The sequence below is a fragment of the Mustela lutreola genome, chromosome 4 (assembly GCF_030435805.1).
Source record: "Mustela lutreola isolate mMusLut2 chromosome 4, mMusLut2.pri, whole genome shotgun sequence".
Taxonomy (NCBI): Eukaryota; Metazoa; Chordata; class Mammalia; order Carnivora; family Mustelidae; genus Mustela; species Mustela lutreola.
The window spans coordinates 11,290,618-11,315,295 of record NC_081293.1 but is presented as its reverse complement, the minus strand read 5'-3'; the positions used below and the strand labels follow the sequence as shown (position 1 = coordinate 11,315,295).

Below are 24,678 nucleotides of genomic sequence, written 5' to 3'. Positions count from 1 at the left end.
ATTGTATATTAGTTTAATGTGTGCTTACTCAACTGTGCTTTTTCACAAAATTGAGTTTTTGGGTTTCAGAGCTGACAAGCAGACCCATGCAAATGAGAAACATTCCACTGGAAACGAATGATCAGGAGGCCATTCTCGCATTTTTTTCCAAAAGGAGTGACTTGAGGCAGGAAGAAAGGTTCCAGGATAGTCTCTGAATTTGAGTTGAAAAATTAGGTCCAATATTAGTTCCAAGTGTTAAAAAACAAAACGTAACCGAGTAAATTGGAGATCTAACTGGCTTTATTAAAAAAGATTCATGAACCAAGCAACATCCCATCTAGCAAACAGATGCTCTGAAGAGTGATACAAAATGGAAGGTTTTTATAAGAAGGAGGGTGGAGCAACAAAGGAGGAGGAGGAAGAAGAAGAAGAAGAAGAAAAAGAAAAGGATTGTTTCGGGCAAGATCATCTTCCCTTATGAGGAAGGACAGGGGTTCCTACTTTGCAAATAACCTCATCTTCCTTTGGGGGATAGAGAAGGCTCAAGCAACAGATTACCTCTTTGTGCTTATCAGAAAACTCCTGATTGATGGATTTATTTTTAATTTAATTTTATTTTAATTGATGGGTTTAGACATATTTCTGGGGGAGGTGGAAACTGAAATTAGGTTAGGTATTAAACCCTGGCCTGGTTTGGTGACTTGACCTGGTCCATGTAACACCATTTTGACCTGTGGTTTTCTTTTTAATGAAAGCAACTTTCCAGAATATTTCAGGGGAAGGGAGTGAGTCTGCCTGCCCAAGAATCTGAAATGGAACCTCCTCCAAATTCTCCCTCTGGGGGCACATGCTCTTCTTGGGAACTGCTTGGTTTAAGTTACAAGCACAACCACCACTGAATCAACCAAAGAATTTTTCATGGCTGGACTTGGCCCCACGTCCCAAATGAAGGTCAAGATTTAAGATAGCCAAGAAACCATCTCTACTATAAAAAGGATCCAGACCCAAAAGAAGGTGATTTGTCTTTAGAGTCGTTCAATGCAATGACAGTTTGAATATTTGAGATGCAGAGAAGCACGGCTGACGCAATCTTTTTTTTAGGCTTCCGAAGAAGACAGGTGAATTTCTATTTGTATTTGCCTTTTCTCCCAGGCTTTGTTACGGTGTCAAATCAACATTCCGGAGCTCCTCACACCCTTGAAAAAAAGTGATTAATACGTACTTGAGGGACGCCAGTGTCCCCAAGTTATCAGTGTATAAGGGAGCAAAGTGGGGGGGGTGTGTGCGAGACTCTAGTTTAAAATCCACGACTTTAAAGGCTCGCGGTGGCTTTGTTGTTATAGGAAGGAGCGGCAGCAGGCCCCAGCGCGCGGTCCCAGTCCAGGGAACACCCACTCGGCTCCACGCGGAGGGAGGGAGTTTGAAAACCGAAACCGGCCCAGCGCTCACCGACGACGCCCTGCCGGCCACCCGCCCCGCCAACCACTCTCCGCCCGGGAACACCCGCCTGGGCCGCTGGGCCGCGGAGGCAGGGAAGGGGGGAGGGGCGGCCGGCCCAGGCCCCGCCCCGCCCCCGCCCAGGCCCCGCCCCGCCCAGGCCCCGCCCCGCCCCCCGTCCAGGCCCCGCCCCGCCCCGATTATAGCCGATGACTCAGGGCGGAGCTCCGCATCCAGCCCGCTCGCCGCCAACTTCTCTGGATAGGACCAGAAGTTTCTAGCCGGCCAGTTGCTACCTCCCTTTATCTCCTTCCCGGTTGGCAGCGAGGAGGCCCTTTCCAGACACTTCCACCCCTCTCGGGCCACGTCACCCCCTCCTTTAATTCATAAAGGTGCCCGGCGCCGGCTTCCCGGACACGTCGGCGGCGCGCACCGCTCTCGATCCGGCCGCGGCCAGCGAGCGACTCGGCGCCTGGAGGCCCGGCACCCCACGACTCGGCTCCCCGCGACCCGGCACCCCGGCGGCCGCCCCTCCGGGCAGACCCCGACCCAGCATGAGCGCTGCCACCCACTCGCCCATGGTGCAGATGGCGTCCGGCAACGGCGCCGGTGACCCCCTGCCCCCCGGCTGGGAAATCAAGATCGATCCGCAGACCGGCTGGCCCTTCTTCGTGGACCACAACAGCCGCACCACGACGTGGAACGACCCGCGCGTGCCACCCGAGGGCCCCAAGGTGAGCCAGCCTGCGCCGCGCCCCGGCCGGCGGCCCCCCTCGACGGCGAGCGGCAGGGGCGGCTGCGCCGGGCGGGGCTGCGGGGACCCTGGGCGCACCTGCCGGCGGACGCCCGCGCCCGGCGTCCTGGTGTTGGCAGACCCCGCTGCGGTCTGCCCTTGGTCCGCGTCGGGGCGAGGGGGAGGCCTGGGGGAGGGGACTCCCTCCCCGGGCCACGTTTGGTTCCCGGGGGTCGGCCCGGGAAGTGCGACCCGCGCGGTGGCGCCAGGTGCCGTCCCGCCGGCCGAATCCGAGGGGCCGAGGGTCGGGTGGCTGGGGCGGCCCAGGGGCCCGGAGGGACGGCCGGCCTGGTCAGCTCCGGAGGCCCGGGCCAGGCCCCGCGGCGGCTTCTGCGGCCGCTCGCCCACCCGGGCCGAGGTCCGGGTTTCACTGCTGTCCGCGCTCGGGCGGACGCCGCGCGGGGCCCTCGCAAGCTGGCGGGGTGCTCTCGAAGGACTTTTGCCTCCTCAGTTTCCTCAGCTTGGTCGAGGGGCATCTTGACTTTGTTGTCTCGGGCACAGAGTGACTCAGGGGCTGATGTAAATACATTTGTCCCCCTTTTTGTATCTGCAGTTAAAATTGTATTATTGTTTGAAACGGTTTCCGTAAGAATACATCCGGTATGATTTGTTGAAAATAAGTTGTTCTTCTCCCAGGCAATTTCTAAAGATATGAGACTGTCTCATGGTTGACCATTGGCTTAAGACATTGCCTCACACTGGCATGAAAGAATTTTCTTTTTTTAATGACATCCATTCCCTTTCTCGTTATGGTATTAAGATACCTAGGATTAGTTTCTAATGCACAAATAACTAATACAGAAGTACTTTTGTGAACGCACCAGAAGTATGTCTCATTTACATATATGCAAAGTTATATGCTCTTTAACTCTTAAGAGCATGAAAGTTTGAAAATAGAAATTTGGAATCAGTAAAAAAAAAGAAAAGAAATTTGGAATCAGTCTGATTACAGCTAAGTGTGCTACACTTCCAATTTTCTATAAATTTGAACTATTTTATTTTATTTTAAATTTTTGTTTATTTATTTATTTGAAAGGCAGAGATCACAAGCAGGCAGAGAGAGAGAGAGTGGAGGAAGCAGGCTTCTGCCGAGTAGAGGACCCTGGCTGGGATCATGACCTGAGCCGAGGGCAGAGGTTTTAACCCACTGAGCCACCCAGGCGCCCCTAAATTTGAACTATTTTAAAGTAAAAAGCCTGTCAAGAAAGAAATACACTTAAAGAAAGGGTCCTTTTATGCTGTCTGGGCAAAATTTTTTTTAAAAAGCCATAAAGAACTGGTCAGTTGTTTTGAAGATTTAAAAATTCACAAAATTAAAAGTACATTATAAATCATTATTTTAGGAGAAATATTTGTATCATCCACTTTCCTTTGTATGCATTTTTTAAATTAAAATTATTGTTGAGAGCCTGGTGCTCAAAATTGAGATGTTGAACATTAAGCAACTTACATTTATGAGAAATTAATTGTATATTTTTATCTGAAAATTAGTACAAGAGTATGTAATTAGCCAGGATGGGCATAATTATATATACTTTTTTTGTGTCTGTTCAGCCCATAGTTGGGTGAAACTGAAGCGCATTTCAAACCAGTCCTGTTCCAGTGTTCTGCATGGATGTAGATTTTTGGTGTGGTGTAAAACTAGAATTTCTCAAGTCCTCCTTTATATAGAGACAGGGACTGTCCGAATCTGCCAGCACCCTTTGTTGTGAGTGAAGGTCAAATTTGAACATAGCTACTGTAAGTGTAGCATATACCCAGATTGCCAACACTTTGTTTTTAGAATAAGACTCACCCAGCAAGCTGAGATCTTTGTGTACCCATCCAGTGGATTGGTTAGGCTGTGGTTTCATAAACCTTTTGAAAGGGGAAAAAAACAGGTTGAGTTACTATTGTTGTCCACAAATAGAGAAAACAGCTTCTAGATCAGGTATCTGATGCCAGAAAAATGGATTTGAAAATTAAGTCAGAGTTTTGAAAGGCCCACGAAGATCTTTTCAGCTCATCTTCTTCCTTTTACAGAGAAAGAAATCCAGATAGTTCAGAAATGTTTCCAAGGGTCACTCAGCAGGTGCTAACAGCAAGGAGAGCTACACCAGAAGGTGCTGATCAGAGGCAGGGCCTCTGCTCAGAAGACGGTAGAAGTGTCTAGAACTTTTGTGAAGCTGTGAACCGTGCTGGCTGGAATATTTGGTTGTCTTTGTGTCCTCCTGGCCACCAAGTGCTGCGTGGCTGACTGCTGTGCTATGCTGACTTGGATGGTGATGACTGGATGTGGTAACTCAAGAGACGAGTTCTCTTTACCAGGTTAACTACCGGAGGTTTGCCAGCATGGCGCCAGAATTGAAGGAGAGAATAAACATTCAGTTCATTGGCTCTTTGGGCTTCACGGCTTTCATACCTGTGTTTTGAGATGCACAGAACGTCTGGATGACTAATTCAGTTTCACTTCCATGAATGGCATCTTCCTCCGAATGAAATACAATGGAAAATCCTTCAATATTGTTTTATATTAGAAACTGGCTTCTTAATGCATAACAAGAAGGGGCCCTGGCATGAAACAAAGGGCGATTTTGGAGGAGCTGAGCTAAAAGGACCCTCTGAACCTCCTTATCTTCAAGAGGAGATGCCATCAGTCAATAAAGCGCCATTTGTTAAGAATGAAAAAACAGAGGAAGCCCTTTTTTGGCAGAGGCTGGGAGTGTGGGGGAGGGGAAGACCGCCTCTGGGCGTTTGCAGTCTAACCTTGATGGTAAAGGAATGGCTTTCAGGGAAAGGAAGGGACTAGAACTTCGTGTTTCACTGAGTCTTACTCTCTGTGGTTTTCCAGTTGGTCTCCCACAATGCCCTGAGGTAGTTAGAGTGACACTCTGTCCCTAGTTTTACAGAGGGGGCAAGTGAGAGCAAGTGTCTTGCCTTTTGTTGAAGAGGCAGGGCGGCTATAGGCTAAGACTTTGGGCTTGATCCAGCTCCGCTCCAAGCAACTGGACCTCCCCACCTGCAGTCTTCCTGGATGTCGATTTTCTGAGCACGTGGGTTTGCCACTAATCTCCTGGCAAGTTCGTTCCAGTCCAGGCCCCTTCCCTGGCAGAGAGGTTGGCGCTCACTGAAGATAGCAGCCGCACCTCCCGGACCAGCGGCTTTGGGGTGCTGTGCTGCTCTCTCACAAACCTTCCTGGCACCAGAGGGAGACCCTTCTCACTTCACGGGCAGGGCTGTTCTAGCTTTGCAGATCTTGGAGGTCACTAGCACAGATCCCCAAGGCCAGCAGTCTCCTGGAAAGCCTTTACGAATGTGGATTGTCAGCGGGGTCATCCCCCTACCTGCCTCCCCACCCCCCATGTTGAATCATATTTCTCAGGATGGGGCCCAGACATCTGGGTGTCAGAGAAGTTTCTCTGAGGATCCTGATTTTTGCCAGACTGGCATTTGGGAGCCACTGGTGATCCCATTTTGTAGGGGGAGGGGAATTGCAAGTTAGTGCCCACCTTCCTGCAGATAGGCCCTGGAATCCTACAAGCTGTGCCTGCTTAACATCTAAGCTGCAGACCCTTTGCCTGAGGCCCCATTGTCCTTCTTGGTCCAACTCCCCTTGTACCTGGCTTGTGCGAGTGTGAATATGGGGTGGCATTGCCCGGAGTCTGACTTAGGGCAGTCCCGAGACCCTCCGGTACCCCAGAGAGAAGTAAGCCAGAGCATTTCCTTCGTGCTTTGCCCTCCCACCAGAAGCTCCTCATAAAAATCGGACCGATTACACTTGTGTCCTAGGAGAGAGATGGAGAAATGTCCTTTCCGAGGAAATTGGAAACGTTTTGACTTATGACTGAAGTAGGGAGACCCATTTATTTTCTGCTCCCGGTTTAGCAGAGCCTCCTGAATTTTCTTAAAGATGAGATCATTCTGCTCTTTGCAGATCGATTGCAGGCTCTTGGGCCTCTTAGCAGAATCTGAGCACGATCAGGAGATGAGCGGCCATTCTCCTTTGTATTTTCTAGCAAGTTGCATGATGGGGGAACAAATTCCTTTGCGACTGATGACAGGGATTTGTTGGGAGGGGGGTGAAGAGCGTGGTCAGAGGCCTCAGATGTCCAGCTCATCCAAGACCTTCATTTTACCCTCCAAAGAACAGGCTGTGTTGGGCTTATGCAAGAACTGAACATAATTCGCCCCTGTTTTGTAGGGTAGATTTGCCCTTTACTAGGCTAAAGCCGGTACCCGGGAGCTGTGGCGGCATTTGACGTTAGCCAGGGCCAAGGAGGGCTTAGCTGTCTGATGCTCTTGGGGCTAGTTTTGAGGTAGAAAGCTTCAGACCACCTAAGGCTTCATCAGCCCTGTCCTCCTGTCCTCATTTTTGGAATGACACACAGTCGCCTTCTATAAGGCACTCTACGTGTTTATTAGTTCCTCTTGACCTTTTTAAATGGTCTGGTGTTTATCATCAAAAATAGGAAACCATGAATAACCCAAACCCACTCTCTCCTTTGCATTTTTGCTGCTTTAATGTTGCTCTTACATACTTAAGAGATCTTACACAGGAAAACTGGGAGCAGAAGACAAAGGCCTTGCTTATTAGGAACCTCTGAGGACCCATTAGTGTTGATGAGCATTGAGGAAACCTCTGTCCGCCTGATTGCTTGATCGTGCAATTCCCGAGCCCCTCCCATTCCCCATTGCTGGTTAACCGAGTCTTACTCGGGCTCCTCTTCGGCCCCCGATCCCAAACTCGCAGCTGGACTTCTGAAGCTAAACCCCAGAGCTTGTTCTTTGCAAACGTGGACCTTGCTCCTCACTGCCCGCCTGACCCTGTATGGGATGTCTGGTGTTACCAAGTCTTCACATATTTCTGAGAAGATTTCTTCAGAGGCCTTAGAAGCCAGGCAGCTTGCAAAAGCTTCATGAGAGAGAATTTCTTTAGGATAGAATGAACCTTATTGTTTTCTTGTTTATCTCTCTATACACACACACACAGACACACACACACACACACAGCATGCATGTGCATATATACCTATGCCAAATGCTGGGTGGGTACTTTACAAACCTTATTTCTTTAAATCCTCAGAACAGCTCTCTAAGATGAAAACTATTAGATGCATTGGAGGCCTGTCGGCTGCGGCACCACGGAAAGACTGTTGTAGCCAGAGGTTTTACCCTCACCTGGGGCAGTGGGGTCAGGAGGGGTGACAGATAATGTTGCGCCCCCCCCCCCCCCCCCCCCGTGGGCCTGGCTGCTTCTAGAACTCCTTTATGCTCGGAGCATCCCAGGCACGGCCCCAGTTGGTTACAGACCACTCGTTTCCTGAGCCTGTGTCTGAACTTAGGAGATGGGCCCAAGTCTCCGTTCATTCATTCCATGTGAAAGTTCCTGAGCTCCTGCTCTCTGCAAGTCATGGTGTTCAGTGCCTCTGGAGGACAGGTCTGTCTCCTTCCATGCCATTCTCCGTGCCGCATTTCTGACATGACCCTCTCTCCAGTTGGAAGTGGGCCGTCTCTGCTCCAGACTCCATGTTACTTTGATTGGAATCTTTCTTCCAAAAGGTGCCACTTGTCTGCTTTGCCTCGGGCTCTAATCCCCATGGGCTGAGAGTTGGACTTGGGGGGGGCGAGGGGACTGTCCTCTTTCTGCCCCTCAGTGCCTGGCAGGGTCTCCAGGCTCAGTAAATGGTTCTGTGCGGAGAAGGGTAAAACCTGGGCCGGGCTCCGGAGTGGACAGGCTGCTAAAAGGAAAGCCGCCCTTATTGCAAACTGAAGTGCAGGCTGGAGCCCAGAGTTAGTGGAAGTTGCTGGAAGCCTTCTGTCGGTTTTTAAGCACTGAAGTGTTGTCCTGGGCTCCCCAAGGTCCCGCAGGGGCAGGTTCCTTTTTACTGCATTAGTATCGATTTCCTAAGTCTAGAGAAGATTTCCTCTATCTAGTCTGAGTCTAGAGAAGCTCTTTTTTGTCCCCACCAGCGATGAGCATCTTGGAGCAGATGAGCTGGAGAGGCCCGGAGCTCCCAGCAGCCAGACGCCGCTAGTGCCCAGCTGCACAGAGAGCAGCCTCAAAGGAGTCTGTCTCTCTCTCTCTTTCCCCATGTGGCTGACAATAAGACCAGACGGTGCACAGTGAGCCTTCTTATTCACTGTCCGATCAGAAAAGCCCAGAATTACAGATTGCTCACTGCCTCCGTCAAGTGCCTGAAAACGGAGTGGCTGCCCCAGAGCGGTGTCCCCAGCAGCTGAGGGGAGACTCGCCACCGGTAATTCCCAAGCATCCTGGTGGAGAACAGCCATTTCCTATTTTGAAATCACGTCCTCTGTGTTTATGAAGATCCAATTGTAGATTTCCACCCCCCTGTCATTTTAAAGATTCTTCTTAAACCCTGGATGGATGAGTGAATAGTTAAATCCAAACAGCAGGAGGCTAGGAAAGAATTTATGTGTGCAGAAGACAAGGCAGCCATATCACTTTTTGAATCTTCCAAATTCATCCCACAGACCCTGAGTGTCAAGAGGGGGACCAGCTCTCGGGTCAGCTGGAGCTGGGTTTTCTCCCTCCGGAGGCCCCACGCGGGGCGCTAGGGGCTGTGGTGACTCAGAATTGAGCGGAGCGCGGGCCCTCGGCCCTCTCACAGGCCCTGCCTCAGCCAGGCAATGACTCAGCACCAAGCACTGGCTCCCTGGCCCAGAGCACACTTGAACTGAATGTTCCAGGTCTTGAGCCTCAGCCCAGCTGGACTGGGCAAACTAAATGCTTTCTCCCCTGCTGTGGTTTACCCTGGGAAGATGAAGAATTTGAAGACATCAGCCACAATTACTATGACAGATTCTATAGGTGGGGAGGGAATAGTGAAAGGGTTAACACATCCCCAGCCTCGACGTCAGACAAACCTGGGATCTGGTCATTTCAGATGAATCAGCCATCCTCTCTGAACCTCAGTCTCCCCTTCTGTCAAATGGGAACACCACCTTACCTGTCCAGCAGGACTGCGAGGATCAGGGGTCTAGTGCCTGGAAAGTGACGAGTCAGGGCCCGACTGGACATGTGTGTTCAATCCATGGACAGAGTCACAGCCTCTGCTGTGAAGTAGGAGGGCAGTCACCACATGGCAGACACATCTGTCTGGACATGGGTCTTTTGGCTCCCAGGTAGGCTTCAAGTCTTTTTTCTCAAGCAAGCCTCTTACCCCCTCGTACTACCTTAGCTGGCTGTCTTTTGACTAGTGCCTGGATGCCCTCAGCACCCTTCCCCGGGATTCCCAGGCCCCACCTAATTTGGGGACACAACAGTGGGTGGGGAGGGGTCAGATGAAGGCTACTGGGCCTTCTGGAGCCTCAACCAAACCGGCAGCGCACAGCCCCAGCCAAGTTCATCCCTCAGCCACGACAGGCCAGGAGACGCTGTTTCCTGGCCTCTTCTGCATGGGGTGATGTGTTAACCCTTAATCTTGACTCCTGTAGGGGAGTGTCTCCCTCCACATCTCTGTACAGACCCCAGGGCTGTTGCCAGGCAGGAGTAAGGTGCCCCGTTGGTGTTGTGGGGAAACTGAGTCACGATAACTAGGGGCATGGCTTTAAGGGGTGGAAATGTCACTGCAGGTGGAGGGAGGAGGGGGGTTTGCTACTTGCCACCACCCCCGTGGGGGAGTGTGGTTGTTGGAGCAATGCCTTGAGCAGCTGCACAGGGTCGGAAGGAGCATCCCCAGGAATTCCCCTCAAGGAAGCTTCCCTTGGTTAAAGGGACCCTTGCCCTCACTGCGGTTGGTGAATTGGAGATTTGTGTGTGTGTGTAGGGGGGTGATTTTGTACAGAATGTGTATCTAGGGAAGCCCTGCATCCTGATACCAACAGACACTTGCAGAGCTGGTGTCTAGCAGATGGTAGAGCCTCGTGATTGGTCAACGTCCCGCCGTATGAGACCAGACCTTGAGGATCCCAGGGAAGAAGCATGAGGGGCCTCTTTATGTAACTTCAGTTTGCTTCCTGATATGGAAATGTCAGGTGTTTTTCCATCTGTGATTCCTGATTTCAGATCCTTGAAGCAGGTGTCCCTGCTCCTTTTTTCTGAAGAGGAACTAAGGTTTTCATTTCCCTGAAGCCATGAGTTCGGGAGCTGGGCATCGGGTGACTGGGGTTCTCTCTGGTAACTGCCCTTGTGACCTTGGGCCACACCTGCTGCATGGAATCCTTGAGGAAGGCTCTAGAGGGTGGGGGAAACAGGGAGCTGGAGACTGATGCCGAAATGCCAGCTGTGGTCTTTGGTGCCTAGTTTGGAAGGTGCCCACATACCCTGCTGGGGGGACATGCTGAGATGGTTGGGGAGACGCCAGGGGGAGGTTCTGCTCCTGCACAGATCCTCCTGCCCCAGCCTGGCCTGGCTTTCTCACTAGGTTTCAGGGGCAGGAGTGCAAGGAGCCATGGTCAGTGCAAGTTGAGTGTGGATTGGTCCTTGGGGCGGGTCTCTGCAGAGTGCTGGTCTGGGGCTTCTTGGAGCAGGATGGGAGTTTAGGGCTGGGCCCCTAGAGTGTTGGCTGTGTTCGATTCCAGATTGTAAAGTATTAGATACAGTTCCCAGCAGAGAAAATGGCACCCTTGCTAATTCGTGTCCTTAAGACTCTCAGATAAAGGGGCTTCTGACTCTAATAGGCTTATTACCGACTGGCGAGACCACTGAAGTTTTAGGCATTGTACGCCCTAGGCTCCACCAACGAGAATATCTGGGTCTAGCAGTAACCATTTGTGGAATAAAGGAACGTGATTGTGTAGGGCTTGGGGTGGGCTCAGTTTACAAAGCCTTCCTTATGCCTCATTTCACTTATATTTTGCAAAAATGCCTGGGGGCTGTGGGGATTTTTACAGCTGGAGAAACTGAGTCTTCGTAGCGAGCTGTCCCGTCTGAGGGCATAGAGCCGGTGAGCAGCAGCGGGGGACACCGGAGCTGAGGGTGACAGCTTGAAGCCCTGGGCTCACTCGGGTTCATTCCTGCTTGTTTGGACACAGCTGCAAAGAGAAGAGGCGTTGATCCGATAGAGAGCTTTCCCCACTAGGAGCACATTGGGACACCTGTCTCAGTGACCCCAGGATAAAGTCTGTGCTCTGGTAACGGGCAGTGAGGTCCAGCCGCCAGCCGCCCTGTCACTGGGCTGTGTCCAGACATTGTGGTGAGCAGAGACTCTTGTCTTACCAGCAGCGCCGTACACGGGCTTCTGAGGAGAAGGATTTTGCCTGCTGGTCAGAGTTTGCCGGGTGTCCATTACATGCCCAGACTTGGCCGGAGGGAGAGACCCTTCATCACGGTGCGGTGGGAACTGAGTTTGGCTGAGGGACCCATCAGATGGGCAGTCATACTTAATTCATGTTGAGGACCCGAGCATACCGAACAGAAAGTCTTGGAAGGATGTTGAAACTCAACTGTGCGTGCTTTAGAAGGAAGTTTTTCTTTTGTTTTGTTTCCTGCCTGCTGGAAGGGAGCCAAGCTACCTAATTGCCATCCAGGCCATGGATACATGGGGACCTCAGGATTCCTGCTTTCCTCCATCTTGTTTTCTTTGGTTTAGAAGTTTTTGTTTTTGAAGTTTCATTTGTTTTTGAAGTGTCATTAGTAAAAGTCAACACCCGACCATTGTGAAAGCTCTTCTGGCCTCAAAACCCAATTATAGGATGTGTGTCCTACTTGAGACTCCAGGGCTGTGGAGGCGGAAGTGCTCTGAGGCAGCCCTGAAAGTTAACCTCCGCTCCTCGGACCCCCTTGGCTCAGCCCACCCTGGTGGGACCTGTGACTTATGGTGCTGAGAACACTTTGGAGAGTGCTTTGCCATAGAGTTGGAGGTTGACGGGGGCTATTTTCAGGGTTCAGAGGCCACTCAGTGAATGGGGAGCCGATTGTGGATAGGTCAAGGCAAACCCTGCTCCCCGGCTGTCCCCAAAGCCACGAAGGCTGTGAAAGTGCAGCGTCTGGCCCGGTGGTTGGCATAGGCCAGGGTAGCTACCCAAGGGCTGGTGTTCTTGCCCTGTTTTCAAGGCATTGGGAGTCGTGGGGTGCCAGGGTGGCACAGTTAGTTAAGCACCTGATTCTTGGTTTCTGCTCAGGTGTGATCTCAGTGTAGTGAGATCAAGCCCCAGGTTGGGCTCTGCACTCAGTGGGGAGTCTGTCTGAGATTTTCTCTCTCTTTTTCTCTCTCTCTTTCTTTCTTGTCCTCTGCCCCTCCTGCCTTTGCTTGCTCTCTCTCAATGAATAAGTCTTTAACAAAAAAAAAAAAAAAACAACAAAAACATAAGGCACAAGGAGTCCTTCTGGGGGTCAGTGGCCACCTCTTCACTTGGGACATGAAACATTGGGACACTTTGAATCCCAGTGACTTCCATTTCGATTTAACTGAACAGAGTTAAGAGTGGTCACTTTTAGATTTCTGTGACTTCAGCTTTTCCTTGTTTCTGAGCTCTATGTAGCTTTTTAGAGCTATAGGGGACCTTGGAATAAGCGTCATGGAGATGCCAGGGCAGGACAGAACTTCACATGGATCAGTGTTTTTCAGTGCGGTCCAGGTTGGGCTTAGGGTCTGCATGTTTATGTATTTTCTGGGCGCTCTTGGTGCCGCCTCGAGTCTGAGAACCACGGCTTCATGGAGTATCTGGGCTTTGCCTTCATTTTACAGCTAAGGAGAGTAAGGTCCAGAGAGGGGTTTATGAGCTGCTTATGTAACACACATCTTTAGGGGCAGATCCAGGATTAGGACAGAACGCCGTCTCTTTCCACATCTCCTAGCTGCCCCCTTAGTGCTCACATTGTTATTAAAAACCAGCAGCAAAGCTCTGGTGCTCTTAAGCGTGCTCGTAAGCAAGCAAGACTTGCCTATGTCCAAGGTCTCACCCAAGCTCAGAGTCTGACCCCAGGCTTCTCTAATAATAGTACCTTGTACTTAACAGGGCATATTTTGGCTCATCTGGGGTAATTTTCTCAGCTTTTTATCCTGCCATCTCATGGAGCTGTTGAGTGCCCTGAGATACATCTCAGGGTTTTACTGTAGTGCAAAGCAAGGGAGAAGAATGGACCAATTCATTTTATAAATGAATGTAGTGAGATAAGCAGTGAAAGTCTTGTTTCCTAATCAGATCTTGTAATAGGGATTCCTGACGTCTTTGCCCCAAGATGATGATGAGCTGAGCTGCCCTGGGAAGTAGTTCCTGGAGTGCTGTCATTATAGCTAGAGAAACTGCGGGGCAGGCGATGAGGAGGGGAGCACCTGCACTGGGGCCTGCCTGGTCACGTGATCGTGGCTCGTTCGCGACCCCCATCCCTGGCCCTGACACCAGGAGCGGTCCCTGGTCCCCACTGAGGTCAGAAGGGGGCAAGTCATGGGTCCTGCCTTGGGAGTGCTGGCCTTAACCAATAGGCTTCCAGATATGCTGGAACTTCTTAGGGGATTGAGGAGGCATGTTCTATTCTGCGAGAATCATGAACTGTAATATTTGTCTCTTATACTTTTTTCATTTTATTTACTAATTTTTTTAAAAGTAGGCTCCATGCCCAGTTTAGAGCCCGGCAAGGGGCTTGAACTCATGACCCTGAGATCAAGACCCAAGCTGAGATTAAGAGTTGGACGCTTAACGGACTGAGTCACCCAGGCTCCCCATTTTTCTCATTAAAAAAAAAAAAAGTGTCTTTTTTTGTTAGATTGTGATGAAAAGCACTCTAGAAGGCAGAATGGGCCATTGAACCCTTTCCGGTGGTGCTTTCTGGTTAGTCAGCAGGGAAGCATCTGCTGCTGAGAGGAATCTGCTGGGAGCCACAGAGGCTCGCGGGGGAGGGGCATCAGCGTTCCTCTTACAGAGCTTCGTCTAGGTGGGCGCTTCGTTGCTGGTTTAAATTATTTATTCCTGTACAAGTGCTCAGTCTCGCACTCTGTAAAGCCGATGTGGTTTTTCTGCTTGCCCCCAGCAGGGTTTTGCTAAACAAAACCCCAGTCAGAATGGGACAGGAGCATTCTTTTAGATGTGAGGCTTGTGGAGAGACATGGGGTTCTTTACTAAACGGGTCAACTCACGCAGAAGCCAGAGAGCAGCACGTCAGGGCCTGTAGCCGCCCTGAACCCTTGCGGCCGTCCGCGCCATCGCCCCGGGAACTCCAGGCTCAGGACTCGGTTTTGGTCCCGGCCCTTCCCCCTCGCTGCTGCTGTCCTGCCAGCCACGGAGGCCTCTCCGTTTCTCCTCCGGCTCCCTCCCTGGGCACCTTCCCTTTCCAGGCTGTCAGCCCCCGCAGTGCCTGCCCTTCCTTACTCTCATCCCGGCCTCCTCCCCGCCTTTCCCCATCGTCCGGGCTTCTCCTTTCGGCTCCTTCTGTCTTGCCGAGGCCTCTCTTGTCAGCAGCCCTTGGACCGTGGATGTGAGGCCTCTGCACTGTGGCCTTACGTTCGTCAGCTCAGCACTGACCGTTCCCTCTGCTGCTGGGGAGTCCAAGCAGTGACCACAGCTCTTCTCCACCCACCAAACCATCGAGACCAGGCACCTCTTCCCAGACCCAGGCGGCGTCCTGGCTCCAGGAGGCAGGCCCCGCTGTCCCCTCCTCTGGGCGGGAGGAAGTCCTCCTGCTTCCTCCCTCCTTCCTGCCTGCTGGCCTTTGCCTTCCCCTTACTCTTGTAGCCGTACAGAATCGATTCAGTGAGATGCATAAAGTGTGCAGCTCTTGGCAGGCCTGGCAGGCCTTCTGGATCCAGGGGCTTCCCCCAGGAGGAGCCAAGCCTCAGCCAGGTCCATCTAAGGTTTCCAGGCCCTGGAAGGGGCTGAGCTGGAGGCACAGCTAACAGCCGGCTCTGCGGGCCTGGTGGGGTTGGCAGCCTGCCCCTGTTCGAATCGGATCGTGCGGGTGGAATGCGGCAGGGGCTGGCCGGTGTGGGGTTCCTGAAGTGTGTGCTTTGATAGGTTTGTACGTATGTATCTGCCTGTTCACCACCTTGCAGAGAAAGAACACTTCCGTCCTGCCAGAAGGTTCAGCACCCTCCCAGGGACTCCCACTTCCCACTCCCAGGGGCGGCCCCTGCTGTGAATCTTCCCTCAGTTAGCCTTGTCCTTGGGTTTTGATTCCTTTGAGGTCTTTGTGGTCTGCGCAGCACAATTGTGTGCCTCTCTAGGACAGCCCCATCCTAGCTAGAAAAGCCCATGCCTGTCCCCTACTGACAAAGCCTCCCATGCTTTCTAGCCGGTTTTGTTTCCTGTGTGTTTCCTGCTGTCTCAGACTGTCTCGTAAGCCCCTATTTGGCAGGGATATGCGTGGCTGGTCTGGTGAGCCCACAGTACCCAGCATCTGGATAGCTAGATGGTCACCAGGAGGTGGTGGGTGGATGAAGGCTTCCTAACTGCCCTGCCCGAGGACTGTACGGATAGCTGAGGCCTTCTGTATGTGGCTGGGAGGGAATGGTGAGCCCCCAGGCAGCAAGCAGAGAAGATGCCCAGGACTTGTCCGGGCCCTTGCTTCAGGCTGGAAGGAAGGGCGCCCTGGCGAGGGGATCACATGCCGAGATGGCGGGTTAGGAGTCGGCACCGAGTAGCGCTGGGTGTCCTCGGTGCCTCTTGCTGCTTCCCTCCTGGTGCCCATCTCCCAGCAGGAATTGGCTTCTGAATGGGAGGCCTAAACCCACGGCCTGTTCTTGGGTGACCTGAGAACTAAGCAGGCTAAAATAATGCCGCCACCCTGAACACGTGGGTATTCTAATCTGAGAGTGCCTATCTGCTTGTGTCCCCAAGGACACAGCGACACCTTTGCCTCTCCTGTGTGCGGGAGGCCCGGGAGGCCCAGGGCCACAGGAGGGAGGTAGTTGACAGGGTCTGAAAGAGCTAAATTCCAGGCCCCACCATCGCTGCCTGTTGCACACAAACACAGAAAGAAGGCAAAAGTACAATGGCCGATCCCTCACAATGCAAATCAGCTTTCCTCACTTGTGACTGGTTCTGCAACAGTGAGAAGCAGACCCTGCAGGCTCCCGGATTCTCAGGCTTTGGCATTTGTTTGCAGTTCGGAGAGATACGTCCTTCAGGAAGGATCGTTCTCCTTCATCGTTGACCTAGCCAGCTGTGTGTGGGCGGCACAGTTCCAGAGTCCTCCTCTGCAAAGGACCGTCTAGGAGGGTCAAGACTGGACGCCTTGGGGGTCCCTGACTTTGGTTGTTCAGCCCCTGGTGGGAAATGACATTGCCCTGTGAGGGACTGACGGGCCTTGTTGTCTGAAACAAGATCTCTCTCTGTGGTACATCTGGAACTTGGCCTTCTTAAGGGTCCCAAAATAGCCAGGCGGCTGAAGGGACAACTTCCAGAGAGGACAGGAGAGGGACCCCAGCCACTCCCCGCCAGAGCAGCCTCTCTTGGCGTCATCGGACCAGCATAATTCATCCTCCGTATTTGTTCTCCTGCTGCGCTGCCTGTGTGTGCCGTATCTCCCCTTCTTGCAGCTTGTTCCGAAAATGTCCCCGGCTAGGCGGCCTCGCCCCACTGCCGCCTCTCTGCGAGGATGTCCAAGCTGTGTCCTGTGTTTGGGTCCAGCACAACTCTGTGTTAGGAAACGCTAGGACCTTTGAGGAAGCGGGGAAGCCGGCAATAATTTAGTGAGTTGGACTTGACTCAGCCTAGCGCCTTCTGATCTGCGTCTCTGATTTGGGGGCAGTCAGTGGCTGTCCTGCATGCTGCTGCCAGCTGTCACCCGTAAAAGAAACCTGTCCGACCAGTTTCGGAAATTGGGGCCTCCCTGTGCTTAATGGACACCGTGGCTCGCCTGCTTTCTCTGGATGCCCCGAACTCGTAAACTGCTGCCCGTACGCTGGCCTTGTCGTGGGGGGATATCTGGCAGACACAGGGGTGCCTGCCAGCAGCCTCACCCTCTGGGCTCAGCTGGCACGGCTGATGCCGGAGGTGGGGGAAGGGCCCAGGATCACTGGGGAAGATGGCACTTAGCACCATGTTTTTGCCTCTGTGGGGTGTTTTCTTCCCACGTCCTAACCAGACTGTTTCTCCTTTCTGTGTTGCAGGAAGCACCGTCCTCTGCAAATGGCCCTTCCCAGGAGGGCCCCAGGCTGCCTGCTCGGGAGGGCCATGCCGTGTACCCGCAGCTCCGACCAGGCTACATTGCCATTCCTGTCCTCCACGAAGGCACCGAGGGCCGGCAGCCACGCCCTTCCTTTGTCTGTCCCCAGCCAGGAACACAGCGATTCCGAACCGAGGCGGCCACAGAGGCTCCTCAGAGGTCCCAGTCACCTCTGCGGGGTGTGGCGGAAGCCACCCAGCCAGATAGACAGTGTGGACAGGCGGCGGCAGCAGCGGCGGCGGCCCAGCCCCCAGGCTCCCACAGACCTGAGGTAAGGACAGCGAGCCGGTGTGTTCCAGGGCCCGTCCCAGACTCTGGGCCAGACACCTGCTAACACGCAGGCATCTGGGCCCTGCCTGCAGCAGCAGAGGTCACCCAGCAAAGACAGCGTGACCGCCCGCACAGCGTCCCCCAGCATTTCACAGGTGTGATAGGATAAACTGCTTGGTCCGAAGGCATGAAGGCGGAGGGGCGGCATTTCTGGGACTGGAAGCCTGGCCTCCGGCTTCCTGATCTGCTGCTCCGCACTCCTCCCGCTCTCCGTGTCACAGTCTGCTTGGAGCTGTGCTGATAGGAAAACAAGGCGGCTCATACCTGCCCACACAGTGTCCCGTGGTTTAAAAGGAACCCACAGGGGCACCTGGGTGGCTCAGTCAGTTAAGCGTCTGCCTTCAGCTCGGGTTGTGATCTCAGGGTCCTGGGATTAGGCCGCATGTCGGGCTCCTGCTCAGCGGAGAGCCTGGTTTTCCTGTTCCTCCCCACTTCTGCTGACTCTCACTGTCTCTGTCACTATCTGTCTCTCTTTCAAATAACCAAATAAAAAATAAATAAAATCTTAAAAAAAAAAAAAAAAAAAAAAAAGGAAAAGGAAAGGAGACCCAGAGTAGAGAAGGGATGTCAGCTGTTCCGCTGTTCGACGATAGGATTTTATTTAAGCCTGAAGCCCATGCTTCAGTACACTAATCACCAAAGAGGTATTATTTTTTTTTAATATTTTATTTATTTATTTGCCAGACAGAGATCACAAGTAGGCAGAGAGGGGGAAGAGGAAGCAGGCTCCCTGCTGAGCAGAGAGCCTGATGCGGGGCTCGATCCCAGATCCTGGGATCATGACCTGAGCCAAAGGCAGAGGCTTAACCCACTGAGCCACCCAGGCGCCCCAACACCAAAGAGTTCTTAATCCAGTTCTTAGCTGGGATTTGAGGGCCCGTGGACCCCAGGAGGATTCCCAAGCAGTAAGCCCTTCTGGTTTTCCCATCTGCAGCCTGTCTGGTTGTGTGCCCTGTAGTGCTGGTGAGCACGGATGCTTGCTCTGTCTGTGCCCAGAGTTAGCCTTGCCTCCTTTGGCTCTGTTCTTTTCCTGTCTTGAAGGACTACCTGTATTTGTAATATTTTTGTTGTAAAAATCAGAAGTGACACATTAATCAGAGAAATCTGAACAGGGTCCTTTGAAGCCAGCTGGGGAAACACCCACCTATTTCTCTAGGTGGTCGTGGGCTGGCCTGCTTCAGGCCACGCGGGATGTGCTGCTCCCCGTGCCCAACACGATCCCCTGGGGTTAGAGAAAGAGGCGACGTCAGTAACAACAGGAGTAGCAACAACACAAGCAGCACATTGAGCACTTCTGTGCATGGCCCTGGGCTAAAGCATGGCCACAGATGGTCTTACTGAATCTTCAGCTCAGGAACAACGGCGCATTTTTTCCCATACTTTAGATTCTCAAAAGGCTATCGAGGGGCGCCTGGGTGGCTCAGTCAGTTAAGTGTTTGCCTTTGGCTCAGGTCATGATCTCGGGGTGCTGGGATCAAGCCCCCCCATGGGGTTCCCTGCTCAGCGGGGTGTCTGCCTCTCCCTCTGCCCCCCAACTCCTCTTTTATGCACTCTAATTAATTAATTAATTAATTTTAAAGAGACTATTGAGCTGGCAAGAATTGGAATGCCCCTTGGCCCTAGAGCCCTGAGTGCTAGCGGTACATTCTGGAGATGGAAAGGTTTCAGGTAAAAGGTCCGAATGTGTCATCCTGAGCAGGCACCTGAGGGAGGCAGGGTCGGAGCTCCAGGGCAGAGGGTCCCTCATGCCTCTTCTCTCTGTCTTGCAGCAATCCCAGTCTCCAGCAGCTTCGGACTGCTCGTCCTCGTCCTCCTCGGCCAGCCTGCCCTCCTCCTCCGGCAGGAGCAGCCTGGGCAGTCATCAGCTCCCCCGGGGCTATATCCCCATCCCTGTGATACACGAGCAGAATGTCACCCGGCCGGCGGCTCAGCCCTCCTTCCACCAAGCCCAGAAGACCCATTACCCAGCTCAGCAGGGTGAATACCAGACCTACCAGCCGATGTACTCCCGGGTCCCAGGGGATGACTGGGAGCCTCGGCCCATGCGAGCAGCATCCCCATTCCGGTCCCCTGTCCGGGGTGCATCCAGCCGGGAGGGCTCTCCGGCCAGGAGCAGCACGCCAGTGCACTCGCCGTCGCCCCACCGTGTGCACACCGTGGTCGACAGGCCTCAGGTACGGAGTCGGCATCCACAGCCTGGCTCTGGCAGCGGCAGCGGCTCTCCAGGGGCCGAGGAGCAATATGCAGGCTCTCTGGGCCCTCCGTGGGTCCTAACTGGCTCACACCTGTGTTCCTCAGGGAAGTGAGATCTGGGAATTGGCCGGTCATGCGCAGAAGTGCAGGACGGGCGCTGGGAACGCTCAGTACTTCTGCAGCTTCTGCTCATGGGTCATTGCGGCTGCCTTCGGGACAGAACCTCCGCTGCCTGAGGACAGATAGCTCGGCCCCATGTCTAGTGTCACTCACACACCGGGGACCCGGGCACCTTAGTGCCCACCACATTTCTTCAGAGCCCTTGAGACCCCTTCCACACCCCAGCCCCAGCCTCGTCTCTAGTGTCCTGGGCAGCTTGTCTCCTTTCTCCCAGATACCCCTTCTCCGCTCCGCAAGCCCTTTCTGTTCATCCCACCTTTGCTCATGCTGATGAAGCTCCCTGAAATGCCATCCCAGCCCAGGTTCTCCCCGCCCTCCGAGGGACCAGCCAGTCTTGCCTCTTCTGTGAATCCTCCTCCTCCTCCTCATGACATTCCCTCACAGGCCCTCATGGCTGGGTGTGGGTTACTCTGTGCATTCCAAAAGCGTTCATCTGTTCAGCTCTGAGCTTAACGACAGGGACCTGTCTTCTGTCTCTCTCCTTGGGGGTGAAGGGCCACGTTGTCTGACTGATGATGGGCGGGCTGGCCGGGAAAGCTTCCAGCCTGGTGAAGTCCCAGGCACAGACCTATTCATCCTTCAGGGGCAACTTGTAGGGCACATCCTGGAGGAGGAAGTCATTCATTTTCGCAGCTTATAGTGTAGCAGAGCCTTGAGCAGCTCTGGGCCCCCCAACGTGAGCAGCGGAATTGGTTCTCTGCCACAGTTTTTAGAAGGAAAGCCCCTCGTAGGCAAATACGTGGGGTGTTTTACTATAAATGGTGATAACATCCTCCTGTTTCTTTTTTTAGCTTCTTTATTTGGAAATAATTTCAACCCTACGGAGGAGTTATAAGAATCATACCAAGAAACCCAGTATATCCTTCATCCACATTCACTGTTAACATTTTGCTCTGTTTGCTCTGCCATTTCTTATTTCAATGCATATCATCCATGTGGTTCGTTTGTTGGACATTTAATTGTGGATCTTGTGCCCTCTTATCCATCAATAATTCAGGAAATCTTTTCCTAAGAAAGACCTCATTCATAACCACCGTCCAATGATCAGAATCAGGAAACTTAACATCCTTATAACATTGCTGTCTGATACCCAGTCCACTTTCAAATCTCCTTGATAGCGGTTTCCCCAGTCCAGGAGCTAATCTAGGATCATGAGCATTGTATTTAGGTATCCTTTTTCTTCAGTCTCCTTCAGTCTGGAACAGTTCTTCGGACTTCTTTTGCTTTCGTGACCTTGACATTTTCAAAGTGTATAAGCCGTAGAGCAACCCCTCTTGAGAGTTTCTAAAGTCATTTTTATTACTGAGAGATCATTTTAAAACTCAAAGTGGGGTGTGTGGCTGGTCCCTGAGTGGTAAGAGCCAGAGTTGAGGACATCCACATTGGCAAAAGAGGTCTGGTGGCAAAGGGGGTTCTTGGCACTCAGATGCCTACATAGCAGCAGCCAGATCCTAACTTGGGCTCAGGAATCCCAGGAAAGCATGTCCATGTGCAGAGGCGGAAATGCTTCCCCTCGTGTCTTTCCCGCATAGATCCCGGAATCGGTGAAACAATGTTTAGTCTTTTTTTCCTTACCCTTGTTTGTGGTGGCCTCCCTGTTAGCGTTTGTTCAAAGATCTCTTTTTGAAGGTTTGCAGAGATTTGATTTAACAACATTATAGCGGAATTTAGTATTTTAAATCGGGAGTATTTTAGAAACCATGTAGTCTAACTCTTATTCTCCAGTTGATGAAATGAGGATGTGTGAAATTTTTAAAGGGGCCAAACACTTGGCAAAACACTTTTGGCAAAAATACGGATTAGGAAAACTATATGCACCCCTGTGTGTATTGCAACATTATTCCCAATAGCCAAGATACGGAAGCTGCCCAAGTGTCCATTGATAGATGAATGGATAAAGCAGACATCGAGGGTGTATACATTGGAATATTACTCAGCCACGAAAAAGAATGAACTCTTGCCGTTTGCAACAACACAGATAGACCTAGAGGGTATCTGGTGAAAGTGAATAGTTGGTAAAAGAGAAATAGGTGTATGATTTCACTCATACGTGGAATCTAAAAAACAAAACAAAAGAGTAAACCAAAACACCCCAAGCAGACCCTTAAATCCAGAGGATAAACTGATGGTTGCCAGTGGGGAGGCACATGGGGGATGGGCAGAATATGAAGGGAATTAGGAGGTACAGACTTCCAGTCACAAAGTCACAGGGATGAAGTGAGGTGTAGGGAATACGGTCAGTATCAAGAGAACGGACGGCGGTTATGCACTGCGGGACGTGTAGAACTGTCAGGTCACCAGGTTGTGCTCCTGAAACAAACAGTGTCGTCTGTCCACTCCACTTCAATCAGGAAAGGGGGGTGGTGGGATGTTCACTGAAATGCTGGGAGAGCCAAGATTTGTTTTAATTACAGCTCATTCTAGAAACTACCGCTTGTTACAAGTTACCTTAAAAAGCATCTCGGCCCATGTATCCGGGAGTCAGCGCGGGGACACATGGCTGAGTGTTGGCTCAGAGGAGCCCCGCAACATCCTTCCAGAGCTAACTATTTCGAGCATTGTGCTTATTCTCAGAAAAATACATCAGTCTGGGCAGAAATCACGAGGCTGTCGTAGATTTTAAAAAAGAGATGTGGGACTGTCCTCCCCGGAACAGAGACAGTCCCCCTGGTGGCAGGGAGAGGTTGTGGCAGTTACTCCCCCACGGCTGCCTCGCCAAGATTCTGAGTCATGCAGGACTTTGCTTGGAGCTAAGCTAGCTCGGCAGTCCGTGAGGTTTTGGTGAGCAAGTGTTCATTTTTGAAAACTGTATCGGTTTTGTTTTTGTTGCCCTAAGAATACCATCTACAGCAAAGTTCAGTGAGCGGTAACAGACGCATAGTCCAGGGTGACGAATGGAAATGAATGGTTCGGCCCCGTACATGATCAGGATGTTTTCATTCTGTAACTGTATGTGGCTGACTTCGAAAATCTCTGCTACTGTTAAAGCCATTCCCCAGTTTTCTTTCTCGTCAGTAGTACTCACTACAGACAACCAACCGCCTGGGACTCTCAGCCGGGTATTAAAAATATCTTTGTGTCCTTGCCTCTTTTCAGCAGCCCATGACTCATCGAGAATCTTCACCTGTTCCCCAACCTGAAAACAAACCTGAAAGCAAGCCAGGCCCAGTTGGACCAGATCTCCTTCCTGGACACGTCCCGATTCAGGTGATCCGCAAGGAGGCAGACTCGGTACCTGCCGCCCAGAAGCCCCCACCCGCCTCGGAGAGGGTGGAAGTCAAGGTTCCGGCGGCTCCGGTTCCTTGTCCTCCCAGCCCCACCCCGCCTGCTGTCCCCCAGCCCCCCAAGAATGTGGCTGCCCAAGATGGGGCAGCCCCCGGCCCTGCCCCCACAGAAGCCACACCGCCCAAACCAGCGGAAGCGGAGGCGCCCCCAAAACACCCGGGCGTGCTGAAGGTGGAGGCCATCTTACAGAACGTTCAGGGGCTGGAGCAGGCCGTGGACAACTTCGAAGGCAAGAAGACGGACAAGAAGTACCTGATGATAGAAGAGTATTTGACCAAAGAGCTGCTGGCGCTGGATTCGGTAGACCCCGAAGGACGAGCTGACGTCCGTCAGGCCAGGAGAGATGGTGTCAGGAAGGTTCAGACCATCCTGGAGAAACTTGAACAGAAAGCAATAGATGTCCCAGGTCAAGTCCAGGTTTATGAACTCCAGCCTAGTGCCCTTGAAACCGATCAGCCACTGCAGGAGATCATGGAGATGGGTGCCATGGCAACAGACAAGAATAAGAAAAGTGCCGGAAATGGAGAAGATCCACAGACAGAAAGCCAGCAGCCGGAAGCCAGAGAAGCAGCAGCTGCAAACCCAAGCAGCACTGACACTGCAGACACAGCTGGAAACACAACTGCCCCGTAGTCCCCGCCACACTCAGCAGACCCCAGCGCTGGGAGCTGCTGGTGTGTGTTAAGGAATTTTAAGTTGCATGCATTTCAGGGACTTTAAATCAGTTTGTTTTTACTGTTCATAGGCACTTGGTACACAGTAACTTGGGTGGAGGCCAAACACACTAATTAAAGGGCTAAAGGGAAAATGATGCTTTTCTCCCGTATTCTTATTCTGTACAAATGAGGAAGCTGCTTGTTTCAGAAGTTTAACCCCACTGCTTGTTGTTGGGGCCCTTTCTGTACATGGGCATCACGTGTCAGCCGTGGTTGTAAGCTGTCTTCGTGGGGCTCTGGACCGAAGGAGCTTTTTGGCTGGTGGGTGGGGTGTTGATTTCCCATTGCACAAGTATGGAACCCATTTTCCAGAAACAATGCCCTTTTAATGGGATGACTCTCTTCATCTCATAGCTAAAATAGCTAACTTCAAAGAGAATAAAATGTACAAGGAGCCCTAGGAATATCTATATGTTGGATGACTTTAATGTTACATTTAAAAAAGGAAAATAAAGTAATAATATAACTCAAGATGGTTTTTGTGATTTCTGAAGTTTGGAGGAGCGGCAGCATCAAGTCTGGGTCTCACTGGCTTCAGTAACAGTCCGTGGCAGCTGTGTTTGCAGGCCGGCTCTGGGATCCACGAGCTCTCTCTGGGTCCGGCTTGTGAGAGAACAAGTGACCATCACGTTTCATCCTCAGATCACAGCTGTGAACCAGGAAGACTCGGGGCTGTGCACCCAGGGGATGGGAACGCCGCTGTTCGGTTTAGCCCA

At 52.1% G+C, this 24,678-nt stretch overlaps 1 protein-coding gene across 3 annotated transcripts; it reads left to right on the top strand.

The window, feature by feature from the left end:
• The first annotated feature begins 1,630 nt into the window (after positions 1 to 1,630).
• On the top strand, positions 1,631 to 24,433 carry BAG3 (BAG cochaperone 3). Of its 3 annotated transcripts, none has more exons than XM_059173034.1 (4): positions 1,631 to 2,153; positions 17,203 to 17,529; positions 19,358 to 19,762; positions 23,061 to 24,433. In XM_059173034.1, exons 1-4 carry the CDS (start codon positions 1,974 to 1,976, stop codon positions 23,877 to 23,879), a joined length of 1,731 nt encoding a protein of 576 aa, XP_059029017.1. In that variant the 5' UTR covers positions 1,631 to 1,973; the 3' UTR covers positions 23,880 to 24,433. The 3 variants fall into 3 exon arrangements, with proteins under 3 accessions (XP_059029017.1, XP_059029016.1, XP_059029018.1); XM_059173033.1 differs by having other exon boundaries at positions 23,058 to 24,433; XM_059173035.1 differs by lacking the exon at positions 1,631 to 2,153 and adding an exon at positions 16,948 to 16,989 and having other exon boundaries at positions 23,058 to 24,433.
• The last annotated feature ends 245 nt before the right edge of the window (positions 24,434 to 24,678 follow it).

Bases quoted from the DNA above. Each gene is read 5' to 3' on its own strand.
- BAG3 (XM_059173033.1), top strand. From the start codon at position 1,974: ATGAGCGCTGCCACCCACTCGCCCATGGTGCAGATGGCGTCCGGCAAC. The intron at 17,530-19,357 runs GTAAGGACAGCG...TCTGTCTTGCAG, and splicing joins CAGGCTCCCACAGACCTGAG to CAATCCCAGTCTCCAGCAGC. The intron at 19,763-23,057 runs GTACGGAGTCGG...GCCTCTTTTCAG, and splicing joins CCGTGGTCGACAGGCCTCAG to CAGCCCATGACTCATCGAGA.